Here is a 20,065-nt window from a genome sequence, read left to right on the forward strand (position 1 = left end):
GACATTTGAATTGTTTAAACATGAAACGTGCCAGTTTTTAAGAACCTCGTATGGACCTCTAGATTCTTGATTGAAACATAACATATGTACACAAAAGTGTACAGGCCTTACAGGTGTAACTCAGGGAATCATCAAAAGTGAACACACCCGTGCAACCTCCACCCAAGTTTCACCACCCAGGTTTAATAATAAAAAAAAAAAAACAACAAAAAACAAAACCAGAACATTACCAGCTCCCTGGAGGTCCCCTGGTGCCTCTTCCCAATTTCCACCCCTCCTTGCTTCCCACAGGGAGCCAGAATCCTGGCTTCTAAAGCCACAGGTAAGTTTTGCCTCTTTTGAACTTCCGTGTCAATGGAATCGCCCAGCATGCACTCTCTTGTGTGTGTGTGTGTGTGTGTGTGTGTGTGGTGCCCTTGCATTCCCAGCAGGGCTAGATCTGGGAACAAGGCACACAGCTGTCACTTCACTGCCCTCCGAGGGAGGGGAAGGAGAGCCAAGTTAAGTCACCTCTTTGTGGCTCTCCTACAGCAGAGAAATGACGCGGAATCCATGAAAGAGGGAGGAGTCAGAGATAAGAAAAGAAATTAGGGCTGGGCAGCAGGTGGGGAAGGTCAAAGTCTGCGGGAAGAGGAGGGTCTGTTCCTGGATCAAAGGAACAGCTAAAGGCCAGGGCCGGCAGGTGCAGCGGGAGGAAACCAAAGTTCAGGGCAGCGAGCAGCAGAGAGCGCAGCCGGGTGGACCAAACCCCAGGCCCCCAGAGCCTGCTGCAATGGCAGCTTCCCAGAAGCAAGAATCAGCAAAGCCTGCCTGATGCGCTTCCTCACTCTCTTTATTACAATTTCAAACAAATACCAAGTAAACAGAATGGTAGCACAAACCCCAGGTGGCTGTCACGCAGCTTTAACAATTATCAACATTCGGCATCATCTTTTTCTCTACTTACTCTTCCCCTCCCCCACGACATTAAATTTTTTTTTTGGTACACTTGTCTTCGAGGGATGGTGGCAAAATATATTTACACTGACTCTAATACCGGTGGCACAGTGTTAAAAGTTGGCTAAGTCTGGGAAGGGGGCATACTTGAGCTCTCCATTATCTTTGCAACTTTCCGTAAGTTTGAAATTATTTCAAAATAAAAAGTTAAAAAACTAAGTTCAGGGCGGGCCGCGGTGGCTCAGCGGGCAAGAGTGCTTGCCTGCCATGCCGGAGGACCCCGGTTCAATTCCCGGCCCCAGCCCATGTAAAAAATAAACAAACAAAATATAATAAAATAAGAAAATGTTTAAAGATGTTTCCCTTCCTTCCTTCCATCCTTCCTTCCTTCTCTGTCTTTCCTTCCCTTCCTCCCTAAAAAAAAAACTAAGTTCACAGCATTTTCTAAGACAGTAGCGTTTTTTTTTTTAAGATTCCATGGGAGAAAAGCGCTTTTTTTAAAAAAAGTTAAAAAAAAAAAAAGTCACTTTCATGAAATGCACACACCTTAGCAGCTCCACCATGATTAATGGAACCCCCCCCTGTGTAACCCACACCCCATCTCAATCCAGCACACTCCCATCTCTCTGGAAAGGTCCCTGGCACCCTTGCCAGTCAACGCACCCCTGTCCTCCCCACTGCCAGTCAACGCACCCCTGTCCTCCCCACTGCCCCAGAGGCCACAGCTATTCTGATTTTTTTTTCTCCAAAGACTAGTTCTGCCTGTTCTAGAACTACATACACAAATGGAATCAAATGGAGGGTACTCTTTTGTATAAAGCTTCTTTGGCTCCACATAATGCTTGTGAGATTAAAAAAAAGATGAGTTTTAAAAATTCAGTTTGGTGTGAGCCTGAGGGTGAGGTTCATGGGAATTCTGTACTTTGTGTGTAATTTTTCAGTAAACTGCCCTATAAAATAGTCTACTGGGAAAAAAACCAAAAAAATAAAAATCAGTGTGGGCCAAGCAGTTTCGTCAACCTTTTCATCGCCCCTTACATGGCTAAGCCACAAAGCTTTCATGTTTGAGTATATACAATTAACCTGAACTGGGCTTCAGAGCATAAATTTCAATGAATTACTCAAGTCTTGCATTCTTCCCTTAGTTCAATGTTAATGATACCAATATCTGTGCCTAAAATGTGCAGCCACAACTATCTGAGAGCTCTGCCTAGCAGAAGTTGATTTACAGCCCCTCTGAGAAGCAAAGTAGACCATTATTATTTTTTCCCTGGCTCTTTCTCCTTAGGTGAGAAAATTGGGTAAAGGCACTTTGAAATCACAGTGATCTGTTAGTGCAAAAGACACTTACCCTCACTAAACTGGCAGGTACTTGAGCTAAGAGATGCAAGCATCTTTGGCTCAGCCCTGTATTCCCCCGGCACCTGGCTCAGTTCTGTGTACACAGCAGGCCCTCAATAAATGTCTCTTTCTTCTCTTTCTCTGGGAGGCAGCCGCGCAGAGTGGTTACGAGTGCAGACTGCCTGAGTTCAAATTCCAGCTCCACTACTTATCATGTGGCCCTGGGCAGGCTGCCTTCTTTTCTCATCTGTAAAATGGGCTCGGAGAGGCTGGGGGGCACTGAAGCAGTTCCATAAAACAGCCATGGCAGAGAACAAGTATTCCAGCTACTTCTCCTCCCACTCAATCTCCCTGTCTGGTCCTGGCACAAGTAAATTTCTAACCTTGGCAGGTGCACCCTGCGGGGCCCCGCACACTGGCCTCCTCTAATCTACTGCCAGGGAGGGAGTCCAGATATCGTGCACCATGAAGCTAATGCCATGTGGGGGTCCTCTTAAAGAAAGAAAATACAAAGATGTCTTACATTTGGAAACCTTACTAAATCAAGGACCAAGTAAGTACAGCCCTAGGGTGCCTTCCCAGCCCTGCTCCACTCCCTGGGTTCTCAATCTCACTAATGTGCCATGCATAAGACATGGGGGGGTCACGGCTCAGCTTCTCCCCCAAGCCCACCCTAAACCCAGTCGCCAGATCCAGTGGCTCCCAAGTCCTCAGATCCCACTGTGGCTGCCTTTCCAGAGCATGCCCAGCATCATGCTAATTTATAGTCTCACACCCTGCCCACAGCTTCCTAATCTGCCTGTCCACCCTCACTCACTGTCCAGAGCCCAAACCCCAAGATCACCACACTGAATGGCCCTAGCCTTCCCTCCCCTCTCGCCTTGCTTCAGCATCCCATCCCTGCATCCTATTTTTCCAAACATGTCCTCCAAGTGTTCTCTTCAGTGAGGTTGTTCACGTGTCCTTCCACCTCTGCCACTCAGGCTGTTAAAATAACCCCAAACATCACTCCTCGTAAGGTCAATCAAAATCACCTTCTACTTCCGATGAGCCCCCTGCCTGGTGGCTTCGTTTTTCAGGACTGTGGTCATTTGACACGTCACGAGCCGGCAGAGAGCTTCAAAGGGTCAAAAGAGCCGGTATATCTTTCTGCATCTGAGTCACCTCTTCAGGCAAATGAGAATACATTGATCTCAAAGGACTGAATGAGCCAAGGACTGGGAACTCACCTGAAGATCAAGTGTTATCAATGGGACCTTAGACTCTATGGCCAGCCCAGTTCTGGTCACGAGCCTAATCACAGGTGCCTTCTCATACCATAGTCATTTCGGGGGTCCACTTTAACTACCTCCCTGGCTGCACAGATAGGATTTCTTCTCCCCTCGAGAAAGGAGATCGTTCCAAGCATTCCTTCGACTATAAAAAGCAGTATAGCATACAAGATTAAGAGATGGAATCTGGAATCAGACTTTCTGGGTCTGCCACGTTCTAGCTGGAAGACCTGGGAGAAGACACTTAGCTCTGGCTTCTTCATCTGCACAATACAGCAGATATCCTGGAACACCACCTGGCTTCCGGCAGTAGATACACAACCCTACAGTCGCATACATCTGGTATCTGTGGGAAATCCATAACAAAACAAATCCAACCCAATGAAGACAAGGACTTTAACTGCAGACTCCACCCCAGCAGTACCGTTCTGAAGTCTCCCAAGGGGTGTCTCTGGTAGTTTCTGTTCCTGCAGCTGCATCTTATATTGTTCTTTTGTTATAGATTAATTCTCTCATCAAGTTTCATGTGTTGCCCTTTAAATTCAACTTTACAGGTTGAGCTCATACGTCTGGTCTTTAACGATCAGGGTCAACAGGAGGCATAGAAGATAGAGCAGGACACTGCAGAGGCCAAGAGCCCTTATGAGCTGTGTGTGCACCAGCATGCTGAGTAACCTCTCTGTGCCTCTTCCATACAACGAAGTGGCCAATAGGAACTTTCTACCTCATAGGGTTGTAAGGAGTCTCTGAATTAAGGCCACATAAAAAGCTTAAAAGTGTTGATACACCTTGAAAACATTACACCAAATGAAAGGAGCCAGACACGAAAGTCCACATTTATATGATTCCATTTACACGAAATATACAGAGTTGGCAAATCTATAAAGACAGAAAATAGATTAGCAGTTGCCAGGGCCTGGGAGGAGGGGATAATGGGGAGTGGCCGATTAATGGGTACAGAGTTTCCTTTCATTCGGAGTGATGAAAATGTTCTGGAACTAGGGAGTGGTGATGGTTGCACAACCTTGCGAATGGAAAAAAAGCCACTAATGGTAAATAAATTTTGTTATGTGTATTTTACCACAATAATAAAATATATCATTTGCAAGGGAGAAAAGAATCAATACATGTTATCTATTATTTGAATTGCAAACATAAATAAATAATGACTACAAGGTGAAACATGCTAGGTCCTGCCCAAGGCAGAAACAGCCCGGGGGATTCCCGGACAGGAAAGGGAATGCTCTGCGAAGGGGGCAAGTGACAGAAGTTTGGGACAAGCTTCATGAACATGGTAGCAAACGGGAGGACCCAAAAGATGGCCAGGCCCTTATACGATAAGAAGCAGAGAATGAAAGGAGGAAAAAAAGGTGGGAGGAGGTCTGTCAGAGAACTGCCAGGGTGCAGGAGACCCACTGAGCAGCCAGCTTAGTGCTAGGATGTGAATTTTTTCTTGCATGGGCAGGCACCAGGAATCGAACCCGGGTCTTCTGCATGGCAGGCAAGAACTGGGTGTGATTTTAAGCCTGTTTCTGTCATTTACTAGCTGCTGAGTCTTCAATAAAACTGGAAGCCCCACGATTCTCCCAAGAGGTGCTATAAGGATTAAATGAAAGCATGAGAGGGAAAATTCCTTCTCAACCTAAAACACGACCCAGGAAAAGTGGACGTTCCCCTCTAAACGCTGGCTCTCAAACCTGGCTGCATACTGGAATCACCTCGGGAGCCGATCCTATAAAACTCTGATGACTGCGTCCCCGCCACCTCAACCCCCATACCCAGCAATTCCAGTCTTAGCAGCTTGGGCTGTGCCCAAGATGCTGGACTTTAAAAAGCTCCCCCAGAAGATTCTAGCATGGGGCAAAATTTGAAAACCACTGTCTTGGCTGGCTCATTCATTCGTGAGCTCCAGGAGAGGCTGCAGTACTATCCAAAGCTAATGACACAGAAGCTTGGACTATTGCAGGGGTGGGTGTGGGTTGTTGGGTGGAGGGGGTGGGAGGAGAGAAGGACCTTCCTTTAACGTCGATGTCCTCCGAGCAGCACTGGGGCCCTGCAGACCAGGGGAGTAGAGGGCACTCAGCATGCTGACCGGGCTACCAAGGCAAGGACCACCAGACACGTGATGCAATTCTAGAGAAAGTCCACGTCCCAGGCCAGAGGAGCTCCTCATGAGCTGAGTCTACTTTTAAAACAAAACAAAACATTTTCTATTCCTCACACATACTAGATGCACTATGTGGTTTTTTGCTTTTTAAACAAATACATGAAATAGCTAAAACACAACAGGTCTTTTCAGCTATCTGGAAATCGCATCATATATGTGGAAGAGCTCATTCCCTGAAGTGAGTTAATAAGATAAATGACCTATTACAGTAACTCAAGCACATGCAATTCTTCCCTTTTTCTTTTAAAAGACAGTACGCAATTTCTGCATTTTTCTTCAGTCTTCTTTAACGGAGGGAAGCTACTCTTCATATCTTTCAGAATAAAGCGTAGTATTTCTGGAGTTCAAAGAAAAAGAAATCCTATCGAGAGTATTAAGGTATTCTGAACAAATACTTCTGACCTTGGGTTCCCCTTTCCCCCACTGAGATGGACCATATCCCCAGCCTCCTTTCCTAGCTTTCACCCTCAAGGAACCCACTGAACCTGTCACTGCAGGGTTTGTGTGCATGGACTGGGGCCAGCTCCAAACCCGTCTGGGTCCCTCCCTGGACTTTGACCAGGCGCCCTTGCGGCCAGCAGGCACGCCAGAGTTGACACCACCCATTTTGGGTGGCAAGGGACTGAGCAGGTGGCTTGGGGCCTGGGTCTCAGGAGCAGCGCCCGGGAGCAATAAAAGGACGGACGGTGCAGGAAAACGTGTGGAATGGCCACGAAGAGTGTGCTGCAAGTTAATAACTAACCCCATAGGCCTTTCCAGTTTACGTGGCTTTCCTGCATGAAATGCATGGCAAATTCATGGGCTTGTGTGTATCTTGGGCAGGTAATGTTTCTTCTAGAGGGGCAGGGGGGGAGGGGGAGACTAGGGGACAATGACGACGAAAGACTGTGGCTCTCTTTCAGACAAGGCAGCTGAGCCTCAGGGTGGCAGAAAAAAAATAATAAAGCTCGCCCAAGGTCGCTCAGCCACCAAGAGCTGGAGCTGGGTGTGGGAGGGCTGCGGGCAGGAAGCAGCTCTTATTACACGCCAATTACTGCTCATTCGCCACAGGTGAGCAGCAGCAGGCCAGAGAGGAGGGAAAGAGGCTTTGGCCCCCCATGGTCCCCAAGGGCTCCCGGAGGCGTCAAATCCAATGGTTCCAGCACCCCCGCAACACACACACACACATATTCTGCCCCCCTCTCCCGTCCCAATGGAGTCCTCCTTGATGCATTCCCTAACATGGTGGGGGCCATTCCCCAGCAGAAGGGGGAGACATGGCCAGAGAAACACGGGGGAGCCCGAGAAGGAATCCAAAACCACCATCAAGGAGAGGATGAAGAAGCAGGAGAGGGTGGGGAGAGGAGAAAGAGGGAATACACTATTGCATCAAATCTACTTTTAAAAACTTTCCAAAGAGGAGGAATTTGGACCTTTCCAAAGAAGCAACACCCAGTGGAAAACGACGAGCCTCCGGGCTCCCTGGCCAGGGCTGAGCAAGGAAGAAGAATCTTGGATGGGCTTCTTGAAACGTCAGGGCCCTTGCGCATGCTATGCCCGCCTCCAGGAAGGCTTTTCTCCTGCTTGGCCGGCAAGGCCCACTCCCCCCAACACCTTAGGACTTCCTCAGAGTCTGCTCAAGGCTCTCTGCCACCCTTGGCGCCCCGAGCAGTAATTCTTTGTCCCCACCTGGGTCAGATGCTTTTGATAAGGCCCATAAAACTGTACCTTTGAGTAACCAAAAACTGAGGGTGCCATCAAGCCAAGTGGGAAATCTTACAAGACCGATGACCCAGCTTCTTCAACAAATAAATGGCAAGAAAATGAAAAGGGAAAGGGGGTACTGTAGATGAAGGGTCTTAAATGCAATGGAAAGGACCTTGCTGTAAACCAAACAGGAACATCTGATCACTGACTGAATATATGATAGTAAAAAATAACTAATAATTATTTTAGGTGTGCTAGTATCATGGATATGTTTTTAAAAACAGTCCTTATTGTAATGACGTCTCGATACATGCTACAACATTGGATGAATGCTGAAAACACTGCATTGAGTGAAATAAGACAGAGATAAAAGAGCAGATGTTGTATTATCTCACTGATTCGAAGTAACTGGAATATGCAAATTCATAGAGACAAAGTATGGGGGATGGGGGAATAGGGAAGTATGATTTAATGGGTACAGGGTTTCTCTTTGGGGTCATGAAAAAGTTTTAGTAATGGATGGTGGTGAAGGTAGCTCAAGATTGTGAACATAATTAAGAGCACCGAACTGTCTACTTTAAAAAGTGGCTAAAATGGGAACTCTTATGTTGCATATATGTTACCACCATAAAAAACAAACAGTCCTTTTCATCTAGGTATAGAAGCATTTGTGGATGGAATTACATGATGCTGGAGGTTCGTTTTTAAAATAATCAGGAAGGAGCAGAGGGTAGGTGTGCAGACAAGAAAGAGTGACCATGTGTTGATGGGAGTCATAGCTGGATGATGGGTGCTTGGGGTTCATTATACAGGTCCCTTTACTTCTGAATGTTTTTAAAATTTTCAATAATAAAAACAAAAAAAAATTATGCAGATTTTTAGTAGCTACTATACAGATCCTGTTCATCAAAAGCCACCAGCAGCAATGGACTGCCGCTCTTTCCCAGCGAAAAGAGACTGAAGTCTAAACAGATTTCCACCCAGGGAGGACGGGCATGGGAAGGAAGCTTACTGATTTGGGAGCTTAACAAGAACCATCCTCTCTTATGCCACGGAGACCACCTTAGGAGAGGAAGGGGATATGGGAGACAATCTCAAGAGCACCAGGAAAAAGGAGCAAAACACACAGAGAAAAAAAACACAACTCAATCAAAACAGAGGCAAAAATCATAAAACAAAGCAATCCTGGAAGAAATGCAGACGGCCAATAAACATATGAAAACATACTCAACTCTATCAATAACTGGGGAAAAGTTAAAACCACAACAAGTTACTACTAACTCCCACTAGGCTTGTAAGAGAAAACAAAAAAGTCTCACAATACCAAGTGTTGGAGAAGAATGGATCAGCGGAAGCTTTTACTGCGGCTGGGACTATGTTGTGCAATTTTATTCTAAGCATCCAAAAACTTGGGGCCTTCAAACTAAACTCCGTATGCTTGCCTTATTCTGCTGACCTATTTCTTCAAGCTTTCTCCTAGACTCTCCCTGCCTCCCCCCCCCACCGCTTGTCACAGACCGCCCACTTCCGTAGCCGACCACAAAACCCGCACATCCTTCCTGTCAGTTAGGACCCTACCCTCGCAACCCTCTCTTAGTTACAACATACATCACCCACCCCCTCAGAGTGATTAGTTCTCCTAGCGTCCCTTCCACCTATCAACTTTTGCCTCGTTGCGCTCAGTAAGGACCTCCTCCCCTATCCGTTTTCCCCTATATAAGTCATTGTACTTCCCCTAATAAAGGTTCCGAAGTTGCACCTCTAACAAGAGTACTTTGGCTCCCGTGAGTTTTCCTTGCGCGCCCTCCAAGCCCCCGAGCCCCGCAGCCCCCAGCTGACGACGCTCCCCAGCTGGTGCCGCAGCCGAGGAGGAGACCCCCAAGGGCGGCCGGGGAAGGCCGCACTATGGAAAACAATTCGGCAAACAAATGCCCATTGCTAAAGGATAAATTCTGGTAATCACACAAAGGAATGATTACAGAGACGTTAAAATGAATGAATTACAGATACCTCATCCACGCGGATGAAATGCACAGATACAAACTGAATGAAAGTACATTCATATAAATTCAAAAACACACAAAACTGACAACATACTGTCTAGGGAAAGATACTATATGTAGTAAACCTATAAAGAGCAGGAAGGGATGAGTGAGACAAACTTGAGGAGGGAAGCAGGGGAATGTCACTGGCAAGGCACACACAGGGTGGTGGGGACACAGAGGTTCACTGTTGTTATTTTTCATGAAACGACTCAAATTATGGGCACTTGCTGTATTTCTATCTCATCATTTGAAAATTTAAAGAATGTGCTGGACAGAGGATTTGCCAACACTGAGCGATTCAGACAAAAATGTAATGGGGAGAAAGAAACTTGCCTGTTACATGCACCCAAACTAAGACCAGGCACCTTGGAGGATAAACAGCTCGAAGCACAGGAGTCACAGGGCTGGGGGCAAAGTGCCAGAATTCCAACAATAAGATCACAAGGGGAGGGCAGAGGTCACCGTCCCTGGGCAGTGCCACTAACATGGGGGCGGGACGGAGTTGGGAAGGCCAGGATCTGCACCAAAATTCATCCCTCAGCGTAGGTGGGGCTGAGCAGCACGCAGGGAGAAAAACAGAAGATGCACCAGGTGACAAGCTCAACAGCCCGGTGAGATGTAGGATAAGGACCACCTCTCCTAAGGTGGTCTCAATGGCATAAGAGAGGATGGTTCTTGTTAAGCTCCCAAATCAGTAAGCTTCCTTCCCATGCCCGTCCTCCCTGGGTGGGAATCTGTTTAGACTTCAGTCTCTTTTCGCTGTGAAAGAGCAGTAGTCCATTCCTGCCACACACAAAACGGGTGTGGAGGTGACACTGCAGAGCCAAGGGACGCCAACCCTGTGGGCCCAACCAGGCTGTCAGCGTCCCCCCACCCCAGCCCTCAAAGAGGGCTCTGCGGTGAGTAACAGGGAAGGCGTTGCTGGGACCCTTGGGATACCGTCTGCCAGTTCTTAACTTCAAAGGAGGAAATGCTAGGCACTCAGTCAGCCATGACTTTGAGGAAAAGAGTCTGCAAAACCATGCTGAGAAATGGTAGACAGAACCCAAATGCCTGCAGGAGAAACTGCAAGGCAAAGTGGTTGCAGAGAGCATGAAATTCCCCCCAGGTGAATCACAAAGGATTCTGCCCTCCCCAGGGCGTACTAAGGAGAAGGCATTTAAGACGAGCAGGCTGGGAGGGCACAGCATGGGCAGGGCACGGAACAGCACCGGAAAAGGAGGCAGAAAACCTAGACTCAGTTCTGGCTCTACATCCCTTATTAGGCCCAGGGCCATCTGCTCCCCAAGACCACGAGCAAGGCAGTTACAGTACTTTCTTACAGGGAGGGCAAGTTTAAGGGAGGCCACAGGGAGTCTGCGAGCCTGCCAGGTAGATGCCTACCAAGTAAGATGCCAGGTGCTTTGCATATCAACCTTCAACCCAGAAAGACAGGTGAGGACAGGTATTACTTACTCACTTTCCCTCCCAGAACAGTACACAGAGACCGAGAGAGAGCATCAGCATTGAATTTAAGTAATCCGGACTAAAGCCAAAGAGGTGTGTCAGGAAGGACTGGATGGGGAGAAAAAAAAAATTTTAATGGATATAAACTCAACAGCTTAAGTAGAATGGACAAATGCATTGAAAGACCCAACTCACTAAAAGTGACAGGAAAAAAAAAACTAAAAATCTAATCCCATATATGTTAAAGAAACTGAGTATGGGAATGAAACCCTTAAAAAAAAAAAAGGATAATATGCTGATAAACATGCATATAAAAGCATAAAGACCAAACGGAACATCAGGAAACAAACCAGTTGCTATGCAGCAGGATGGGAATATGTAAAAGACTTTTTTCCTCTGTGATAATTTCAATGTCGTTCTATAAATCACTTCTGGAAAATGTAGCTGACTTCTGACCTCAGCGGGGAAGAATTATGGCCTTCACAACAGAGTGCACACCGGGCAAAACCACATTCACCCAGGATGACCAAAGATGTAAATTCAATCTCTGGGAAATCCCTGAAGCGGCACAAGAGGTCTGCAAAAGGGGAAACCCATCCAAGGGCCAGTGCCCAGGGAGCAGGGGTTCTGGCACCCAACCTCCATGCAGTCACACCCACTGCTTCCATGCCACCACATCCAACAGCCGAACGTGCATCCTTTGGCACAACGCAGAGGCTGCTCTGGACATCATACCTTCTCCAGCTCCACCTCACAGTTCGGGTGCTCAGCCCCCCACACTACCTCCTGTGATATTTACTTTCACCGCCTCCTCTTTTCTAGATTGGGAGCTCAAGAAACTCTCTTACCCCTTATATTCCTCCCCAGTGGAGCAAGCATCTTCAAAAAGCCTCTGCTGGCCATAAAAAATGTACTGTGGGGCAGATGAGAACATTTAGGAAAACAACCACATAAACCAGAAATTAAAATCATGCAGCACTGGTGAGAGATAAATCCGGCTCTGGAGAGAAGCCACAGAGGCTGTAGAAAGAAAAGAGTAGAGGGGAGCACCCCAAGAGCGCTGCAAGTCCCCAGCCAGCTCTACCACCTCAACTCTGGCTTACAGAGCTGAGAGCATCACTAGGCAGGCAGGTACTGTAGCTGCCCCAAACCAGGCACTCAGAACACAAGGTCCCAGAGGGAATCTGTGGCTGTATCAACAGCACCTTCAACCTGCCTGGAAGAGGAGGGAACTGGGAAGGGCCGGGGTTAAGGACCAAGGAGTCTCTTCTCAGGCAGAGGCAGACAGCTCAGAAAGACAGCCAGCATTGGGGGGGCTGCACTCAACCCTGCTGAAGGTCCAGGGCATGTAAGCACGGGAGCTCAGAGAACTGGCCCAGTCTTAAAGAGAAATAAGCTCAGGGTCCAGAGTCACTATGTAATTGTGCTGAGGGGATGGGGAGCCACTTCCATCAACCAATATAAGGTAATCATGTTAAATATGCATTTATATCTAAACACGAACAGAAAAAAAGCATAGAAGGATGAGATGGCTGTACACTACCATTTTAACAACGGTCAGCTCGGCTTGGTATGCTTCTAGATGAAATTTTCATTTCTCTTGCTTCTCTGTGCTTTCCAATCATTCTGCTTTGAACATGTTCTAACCATGAAATGAAAGCGGGGGACGGAAACACTAGCCAACCTGAAAAAAATACTATGATGAGTCGGCAGCTGACCCTGCCCGCGGGCAGCTGTCAGGGACTGGAGGCGACAACTTCAGTTAAAACAGAACCGGATTCTCCCAGAAGAGATGCTTAAGAGGGAGCAGAGAGGTGGTGGGGGATGCCCCCAGGGCCAGGCAGAGGGATTCAGGCAGAGAAGGATGGAAATGTTTTCTGAGGACAAACTGTTGGGTAGAGAGTTTCTGTGGTTACAGGGGTGGATTTTTCTTTTCTTTTTTTTTTTTTTTTAGGTGCATGGTCTGGGAATAGAACCCACGTCTCCCGCATGGAAGGCAAGCATTCTATCACTGAACAACTCATGTACCCTGTTTTTTTTTTTAAATCCCCATTCAAGAATTTAAGGAAAGGTGCTCTCCCGTGACCTTTTGCTATTTCAAAACTAAACAGACCTGTGCCTTCACCCCACTGCAGGGAACCAGGGACAGAATTCAATGAGATTATGCATGTGAAAGTGCTTAGCAAGTTAATATTTATTCAGAGTCCTGTGCTGGAGCAGGGTCATGTTCCTGGCATCAGACAGGCTGCACAGACCCCCTGACACCACCACCACCACACCTGCAGCCCCTTCCCTCTGCACACCGAGCCCCCCACAATATTTACACTGACCAACTGGCAAAGAGAGGGACCAGAGTTAGGACTCGCGTTCTGTCACTTTCAGATCTCGCCTACATCCCATCTGGGGAGGACAGTCACCATCCATCTCTCTTGCCACTCCCCTCACCCTCCCTCAAAAAAATTTATTTTGAAATAATTTCAACTTACAAGACAATTGCAAAAATAATACAAAAGCCATACAGAAAAATCCAATTCTACCTAGATACCCAAGTTCATCAACTTTTAACATATTGCCACATTTGGCATATCATTCTATCTATCCATCTAACTACCTACCTGTCCATCTATCCCAACCCTCTTTAAAATCCTTTAAAAACAAAATAAAAATAAGGATAAAAACTCCTCACCCAGGTAGGAATCTGAGGCTCCCCATAGCCTAATTCCGGTCTGAGAAGGGGGATGGGGCCGGGGCAAGCACTGCAGGGCACTGCAGGGCACGTTTAGCCAACACCTTCCCTGCAAGGACAGAAGGAAAAGCAAGCCCCACCCCCCACTCTTGGCTTGGGGTGGCCTGAAAGCAAGGTGCCCGGGCAGCCGGAGCTTCGGGCAAAGGTAGAAACAAGGAGGAACTGTCTCCTATTTCCAGCTGTCTTATATGGCCCCCATTTCTTTCAACAACTCTACCCTCCACGCTAGAACCCACTACTTCCCCTCCTCTCATTCACCCAACTGACTCTACCTTTAACCGCCCTCATAATCTTTTTGCCAATCACTGCATCCTAGCCAGGCCCTTGTCACCCTTTCCTGGGACCAATGCGACAGCACAACTGGTCTCGAGTCCCTCCTGTGGTCCGGCCTCTACTCTACCGTAACAAAAATCAGCTCTCTGGAGCACAGGTCAGACGCTGTCAACCACCAGCTCAAAATGCCCCCACCGCTGCCTGGAGCAGCTTTTAATGCATTACCATAGCTACCCTCCGTGCTCACAATTCTAAGGCCAGTGTTTTCCAAATAATGTGTCTTGGACCATCGTCTGGGAGAACGTGTCCTACCACCGACCCTACCCACTACAACTGAAATGCGCAACACTTTCTCTGACCGACTACAGGGAAGTCACTTTATATCCATGGGCCTCAGTTTCTCCACCTATACAATGGGTAGGATGCGTGCTGTCCAGGGGCCCACCTAACCCCCAAATAAGACATACAACCCTTGAGCCTTCTGTCAGATCAGAAGGCTCTTAAAACTCCAAGTCTTAAACTCCAAGAACCTGCATGTTACGCTTTGTTTGTGGGGGTGTATTATTTTCTCAAGGAGTGGGGGCACTGTTTTCTCATCCAAAGTGACAAACTCTTTTAAAGCAGCTCTCATACTAGATCCAACTTCTAATTTCCACTAAAGAAGAATCAGGCCATGTTTAGCCTGCCTGGCACAGCTTTGGATTTTTCAAAAATTATTACTAGAAAATCTCCCAAACCTTTTCCACAGATCAAAGAAGAGGTATATAAGATTACAACTGACTAGCATCCCTCTGCACCCTGCTGTCGAGAGGTTGTGCTTTTTGTTTTAAATCCTTTCTGCCATTTGATCCTCCCAATAGCCCCATTTTAAAGAGCAGGAAATCGATGCTCAGAGGGAGCTTGCGTGTGTTGCCCAAGGCTGCACAGTCAGGATGCCAGACTCCAACCCGAATCTTCTAACTCGGAAATGCTCTGTGTCTGCACTTATCCAAGGGCGACTCGGATGGATGGAGTTCCAGATACAGTGAAAGCAATCGCGCCACCCACGACGCAAGCCACACCCCCCAAGGCCTGGCGGGTGTGCCGGGCAGCCAGCCGCCCGCCCTAACAGCTTTCCATCCAGGGCTGCTGGAAGGCTGTGCACGCAGGAGAATGGGGAGTCGGGGCTGAACAGCAGCCTCACGAGCAAACGCAGTGCCAAGGATTTAGTCAACAGAGAGCTAATATGAGTCAACAGTAGGCGCCTCTGCCAAGCACACCAATAGGCTGTTTAGCTGCATTAACAGAAGGAAGGTGTCTCGAGCAGGCCAGAGGGAGTCAGTCCTGCCCTGCTCTCACCTGGCCACACCTGAGGGCCGGGCAGTGCGGGGCCAGTGAGAGGGAGGAGCCCTTCAGGGCAGAGCCGGCGTTTTTTCTGAAGAGGAGTGGCGCTGGGTGATACTGTGGGTGGGAAGGCGAGCCAAGGACTCACCTGGAAGACCTGGGAGCTGGGTATCTGCACATCAAGCTCACTCTAGACTGCATGTTAGAGATGGACTTGAAGGTAGATCCTTTTATTCATATCTTCTAAAAGATTGAGACCACTGACTATGCCTGGCAAAGGTAAAGAACATCCAGGGAGAGTTGTTAAATCTGGAGATGTGGGGAAGGGGTATACTGGGAGTTCTCTGTACCGGTTTTTGTATTATTTTTGCAACTCTCCTGTAAATTGGAAATCCTTACAAAATAAAAAGTGAAAAAGAAAGAGCACCCAGGATTGCTAGGGGAGGGATGGAAATTCACCACATCCATACCACCCCCTCAGCCCACCACCAGACAAAGGGGCTGGAAGCCCTGTCGGAGGCGGATTGCTGGTAAAGAAAATTACAGTTGCTTCTTCCTTTATCTTATATCACAATTGGGCCATAGCTTTGCCAAGAAGTGGACTCAACATAATAGATGTTCTAAAAGAGCACAAAGGACACCAGATTTGAAATCCTATAATCTCAAGTGTCAAAAGCTCCAAAAGTGCTCCCAATTCCCCTTTCCCGTCAGTCCCCAGCACCCCATAAGGGCATGCCTTCAAAGCACTTAGCAGACTAGAATAGTAAGACATGTTTCTCTACGGGTGTTTCCCCAGAGCCCCAAGGCCACCTTTCATTCGCTTTTGTTTTTTTTTTTTGTCAATAGGAGGTATGCTGTATTTTTTTTTATTAAAAAAAATTAACTAACACAACATTTAGAAATCATTCCATTCTACATATGCAATCAGTGATTCTTAACATCATCACATAGACGTATGATCATCATTTCTTAGTACATTTTCATCGATTTAGAAAAAGAAATAGCAAGACAACAGAAAAAGAAATAAAATGATAATATAGAAAAAATAAAAATAAAAAATACAAAAATATATAAAAAACAAAAAGCAAAAACAAACAAACAAAAAACTATAGCTCAGATGCAACTTCATTCAGTATTTTAACATAATTACATTACAATTAGGTAGTATTGTGCTATCCATTTTTGAGTTTTTGTATTCAGTCCTGTTGCAGTCTGTATCCCTTCAGCTCCAATTACCCATTATCTTACCCTATTTCTAACTCCTGATGGTCTCTGTTACCAATGACATATTCCAAGTTTATTCTCTAATGTCGGTTCACATCAGTGGGACCATACTGTATTTGTCCTTTAGTTTTTGGCTAGTCTCACTCAGTATAATGTTCTCTAGGTCCATCCATGTTATTACATGCTTCATAAGTTTATTCTGTCTTAAAGCTGCATAATATTCCATCGTATGTATATACCACAGTTTGTTTAGCCACTCGTCTGTTGATGGACATTTTGGCTGTTTCCATCTCTTTGCAATTGTAAATAATGCTGTTATAAACATTGGTGTGCAAATGTCCGTTTGTGTCTTTGCCCTTAAGTCCTTTGAGTAGATACCCAGCAATGGTATTGCTGGGTCGTATGTGCATTCGCTTTTGTGTCCACAGTTCAGCGCCTGACACACTGGAGAGGCCCCATAAACATGGAATGAGCTGAACTGAGGTGTCAGTATGAATTGGCATTGGGAGCATGTGATGGCATTCAGGGCCATTTCAGAAGTAATGAAAAGGTTTATGGCAACACATAAACCATTTTTAGTATGTTGAGCAAAGGAGTTCTTGAAGCTACCACCACCAGAAGGTTTTAATTACAAAGGAGCCACAGTTCCCAGAGCCCGTGGAAGTGAATGAGACAGAAAACCCACCTTCAGTGGAATCACGGTCAAAGGTCACACTACCAGGCCAGAGCTCAGGAAGTGGTAAACATTTAGGAACCCAGAAAAGGATAATGACAAATGCCAAAAAGGGTCAGCATCCCAAGTCAGCCCAGTGCAGTGGGTCTAAGGAACCAGCACACATACTCCATATCCATGGGGGAGTTGGCCGCCTGGTGTAACCTCATAACTCTGCGAATTAATTACAGGAACTAACACTCGCATCCAAGCAGACTGGTGTAGGAGGCTGTGTGATGCAGCTCTAATGTCTAATAAATCTTTAAATTGGTGAGCTGTGCTCATGGGTGCTTTTTCTTCATCTTTCTTCCCAGAGAGCTCACATGACAAAAAGTCAGCATTTGATTTTTAATTTGCCTCTGGACGGAATGTAGACACATATAAGTGTATGAATGAGTAAATACAATTTGAGGCTCATTAAATCACATCTTAAAGGTATCAAGAAATCCATCATCCCAAGAAAACCTGGATGAGTGAATTCTTTTGTCAAGCATCCTTCTATAAAGTGAAAAAAAAAATCTTTTAGGATGCAGATCTCCCCCTTCCCCCATGCTCAGTGAAGGCTCTGCCAGAGGCAGAAACAAGCAGCAAGCAGCCTCCTTCCAACCTGTTCATTTGGATACCTGTTTGGGTCTATTCACCACACGTGCACTTTATTTAGTTTGCATTTTGCATCTCTCAAACACCACTTAAGCCTGTCGCACACCTGACAGCAGCAATACATTTCATACGCGAATTATCCCCAAGGAACAGAGGAGAAAAACATCATCAAGAAGCACAGCTCAAGTTCCCAAGGCCAGCATCCCTTTCCCAGATCCGAGATGCAAAATGCGCCATAGCGTCTCCAAACGCAAGATGCCCTCCACAGCAGCCTGCTCACCTCTCCTCTCCTCTCCCAGCTGAAGAGAAACCAGAGAACCTCCTTCTCCAGGAACGGGAATATTTTAATGCTGTTTTAAAGACAGCAGCTCCAAGTACCTCAATGTTGCTTCCTCTCCCAGGCCCGGAAAGGGTATTTTCATAAAATGAAATACCATGGAGAACACAAGAAGCCACAAAAATATAAGTGCCATAAGCTGAAACTATCTCAAAATTTAAACCTGCACAGGGAAGCATTAAACCTCAGACCAAGCAGGCTCTGATTTTTCCATCTGGGATCTGTAGGTGTTCCCAGTTCTAGCACAAAGTCTAAAGAACTTCCTCACTCGGGAAGGCCTAAATATTTTCTTTGGGAGACTAGGTATGTTGTTTCTTCCCTCCAAACCCTCCCGAAAATTCGGAATACTCATCTAAAGCTCAGTTACTGTTGGATCCTCAGTCACACCCAAAGATACCCAAAGATACCCGAAGGCACCGTCTGCCGCTGCGCCCGGTGCACAGGAGGCGCCCTATGAATGATTAGATTTAATCTGGCCCCTTGGGCCGAAGAACTCCTCCAGAGTTGGACGCCCTGACACGGAGAGCACCGCCCGCCTGCTCAGGGGGAGCAAGGGTGGGGACAGCAACCACCTGTGAACAAGTGGCCGGGGACGGAGGGCCCGCCGCCGCCGCCGCCCTGGGGTGCCCTGCCAGGCCCACGCACAAAGCCCGGGGGCAAAAGTCCGGTGCACCGGTCCCCGCGGGCGCCTCCGGGCCGACTCTCCGCTCCAGACCTCTGCCTGGACAAAGTTGGCCAGATCCAAGAGAGTCGCTTCTGGAGTTCGTTCCCAGGTCGCCAGAGCCCCCTCCCCTCACGGGGGCGGCGGGCCCGAGGGGCTCTCCGGGTCGGGCGCATCCAAAGGGGACCAGAAAAGAAAAGTGGTCCACTGACCGCCACCCCCGCAACCTCGGGGCGCCCGCCGGGCGGCAAGGAAGGAAGCTTTTCCTCCTCGCAGTTCTTCCAAGGCCTGGTGGCAAGTTTGTGGGGGCAGTCCGGCCATCCCAGGGCAGCCGTGCGCAGCTCTGAGATTCTCTACCCAAAAACCCAGCACCGGGAGGGCCCCCGTTTCCCGGTGACCCTGGGAGCAGAAGGGAAACATCTGTCACCCGCGCCAAGGGGCGGGAACCCGGGACGCCGGGAGCGTGTACGATGGGGAGTAGATGAGACCCAAAAGACAAGGCGGGGGGCACACAGGCGCAATCCAGCGGCGCAATGTGTCAAGGAGGGGGCGCGGGCCGGTCATGGAGCCCCGGAAGAGGACGGGACAGGGTGGCCCGAGGGGGAACCAGGGTGAGGCGACGAGGGTCGGGAGACCCGGAGAGACTCACAGGGAAGCACCCCACAGGCAGCCCCGAGGGGTGCGGGGTGCCAGCCGCCCCGGACGGACGCCGTCACTCACCGGCAGGTCCACGCTCACTTCGGTCCCGTCGAGCAGGAAGACGCGGCAGTAGAGGATGGCCTTGGCGGCGCCGGCGGCGGAGATGTGCACGGACGCGCCGCCCGTGAGCAGGGGCCCGCCGCCCGCCGGGAACACGCTGCCCCCAGGCGCGGCGGGCAGCGCCGAGGAGGTGGCGGCGGCGGCTGGGCCCCCCCGGATCCCCCCGTCGCGCTCGTCCCCCAGCCCGGCGGCCCCGCGCCCGGCCGCGCCCCGCGCGTAGCGCTGCATAGAGCGGCGGCCAAAGGTCCGGCGCAGGAACCGCAGCATCCTGGCTGGGGGCGCCCCCTGCCTCCGCCCCCTGCGCCGCCGCCGCTGCGCCGCCGCTGCCGCCGCCCGGGAGCACCCCGCGACGCCGTCAGCTCCGGCGGCCGCCCGCGCCGCCTCCTGCGGGCTGCGGCCCGGGGCTCGCTCCCGCCGAAGCCGAGGCCGCGCTCGGGCCGCCCGCGGAGCGCGCCGGCCGCGCCAACGTCGGCTGCGAGTGGCCGCAGGCGGGTGGGCGCGCTGGGGGCGGCCCCGGAGCCGTCCCGCCACCGCCGCC

The 20,065-nt window shown here is 48.7% G+C and overlaps 1 protein-coding gene across 2 annotated transcripts in view; it reads right to left on the reverse strand.

The window, feature by feature from the left end:
• Nucleotides 1-19,794, reverse strand: part of EPB41L4B (erythrocyte membrane protein band 4.1 like 4B) — a 162,177-nt gene extending 142,383 nt beyond the window's left edge. For both annotated transcript variants that reach the window (XM_077141445.1, XM_077141454.1), the window contains exon 1: nt 19,489-19,794. In XM_077141445.1, coding sequence (XP_076997560.1) covers nt 19,489-19,794 — 306 coding nt within the window. The remainder of the gene's footprint in view (nt 1-19,488) is intronic.
• Nucleotides 19,795-20,065: the final 271 nt, after the last annotated feature.

Source organism: Tamandua tetradactyla, chromosome 2, assembly GCF_023851605.1.
Source record: "Tamandua tetradactyla isolate mTamTet1 chromosome 2, mTamTet1.pri, whole genome shotgun sequence".
Classification (NCBI taxonomy): domain Eukaryota; kingdom Metazoa; phylum Chordata; class Mammalia; order Pilosa; family Myrmecophagidae; genus Tamandua; species Tamandua tetradactyla.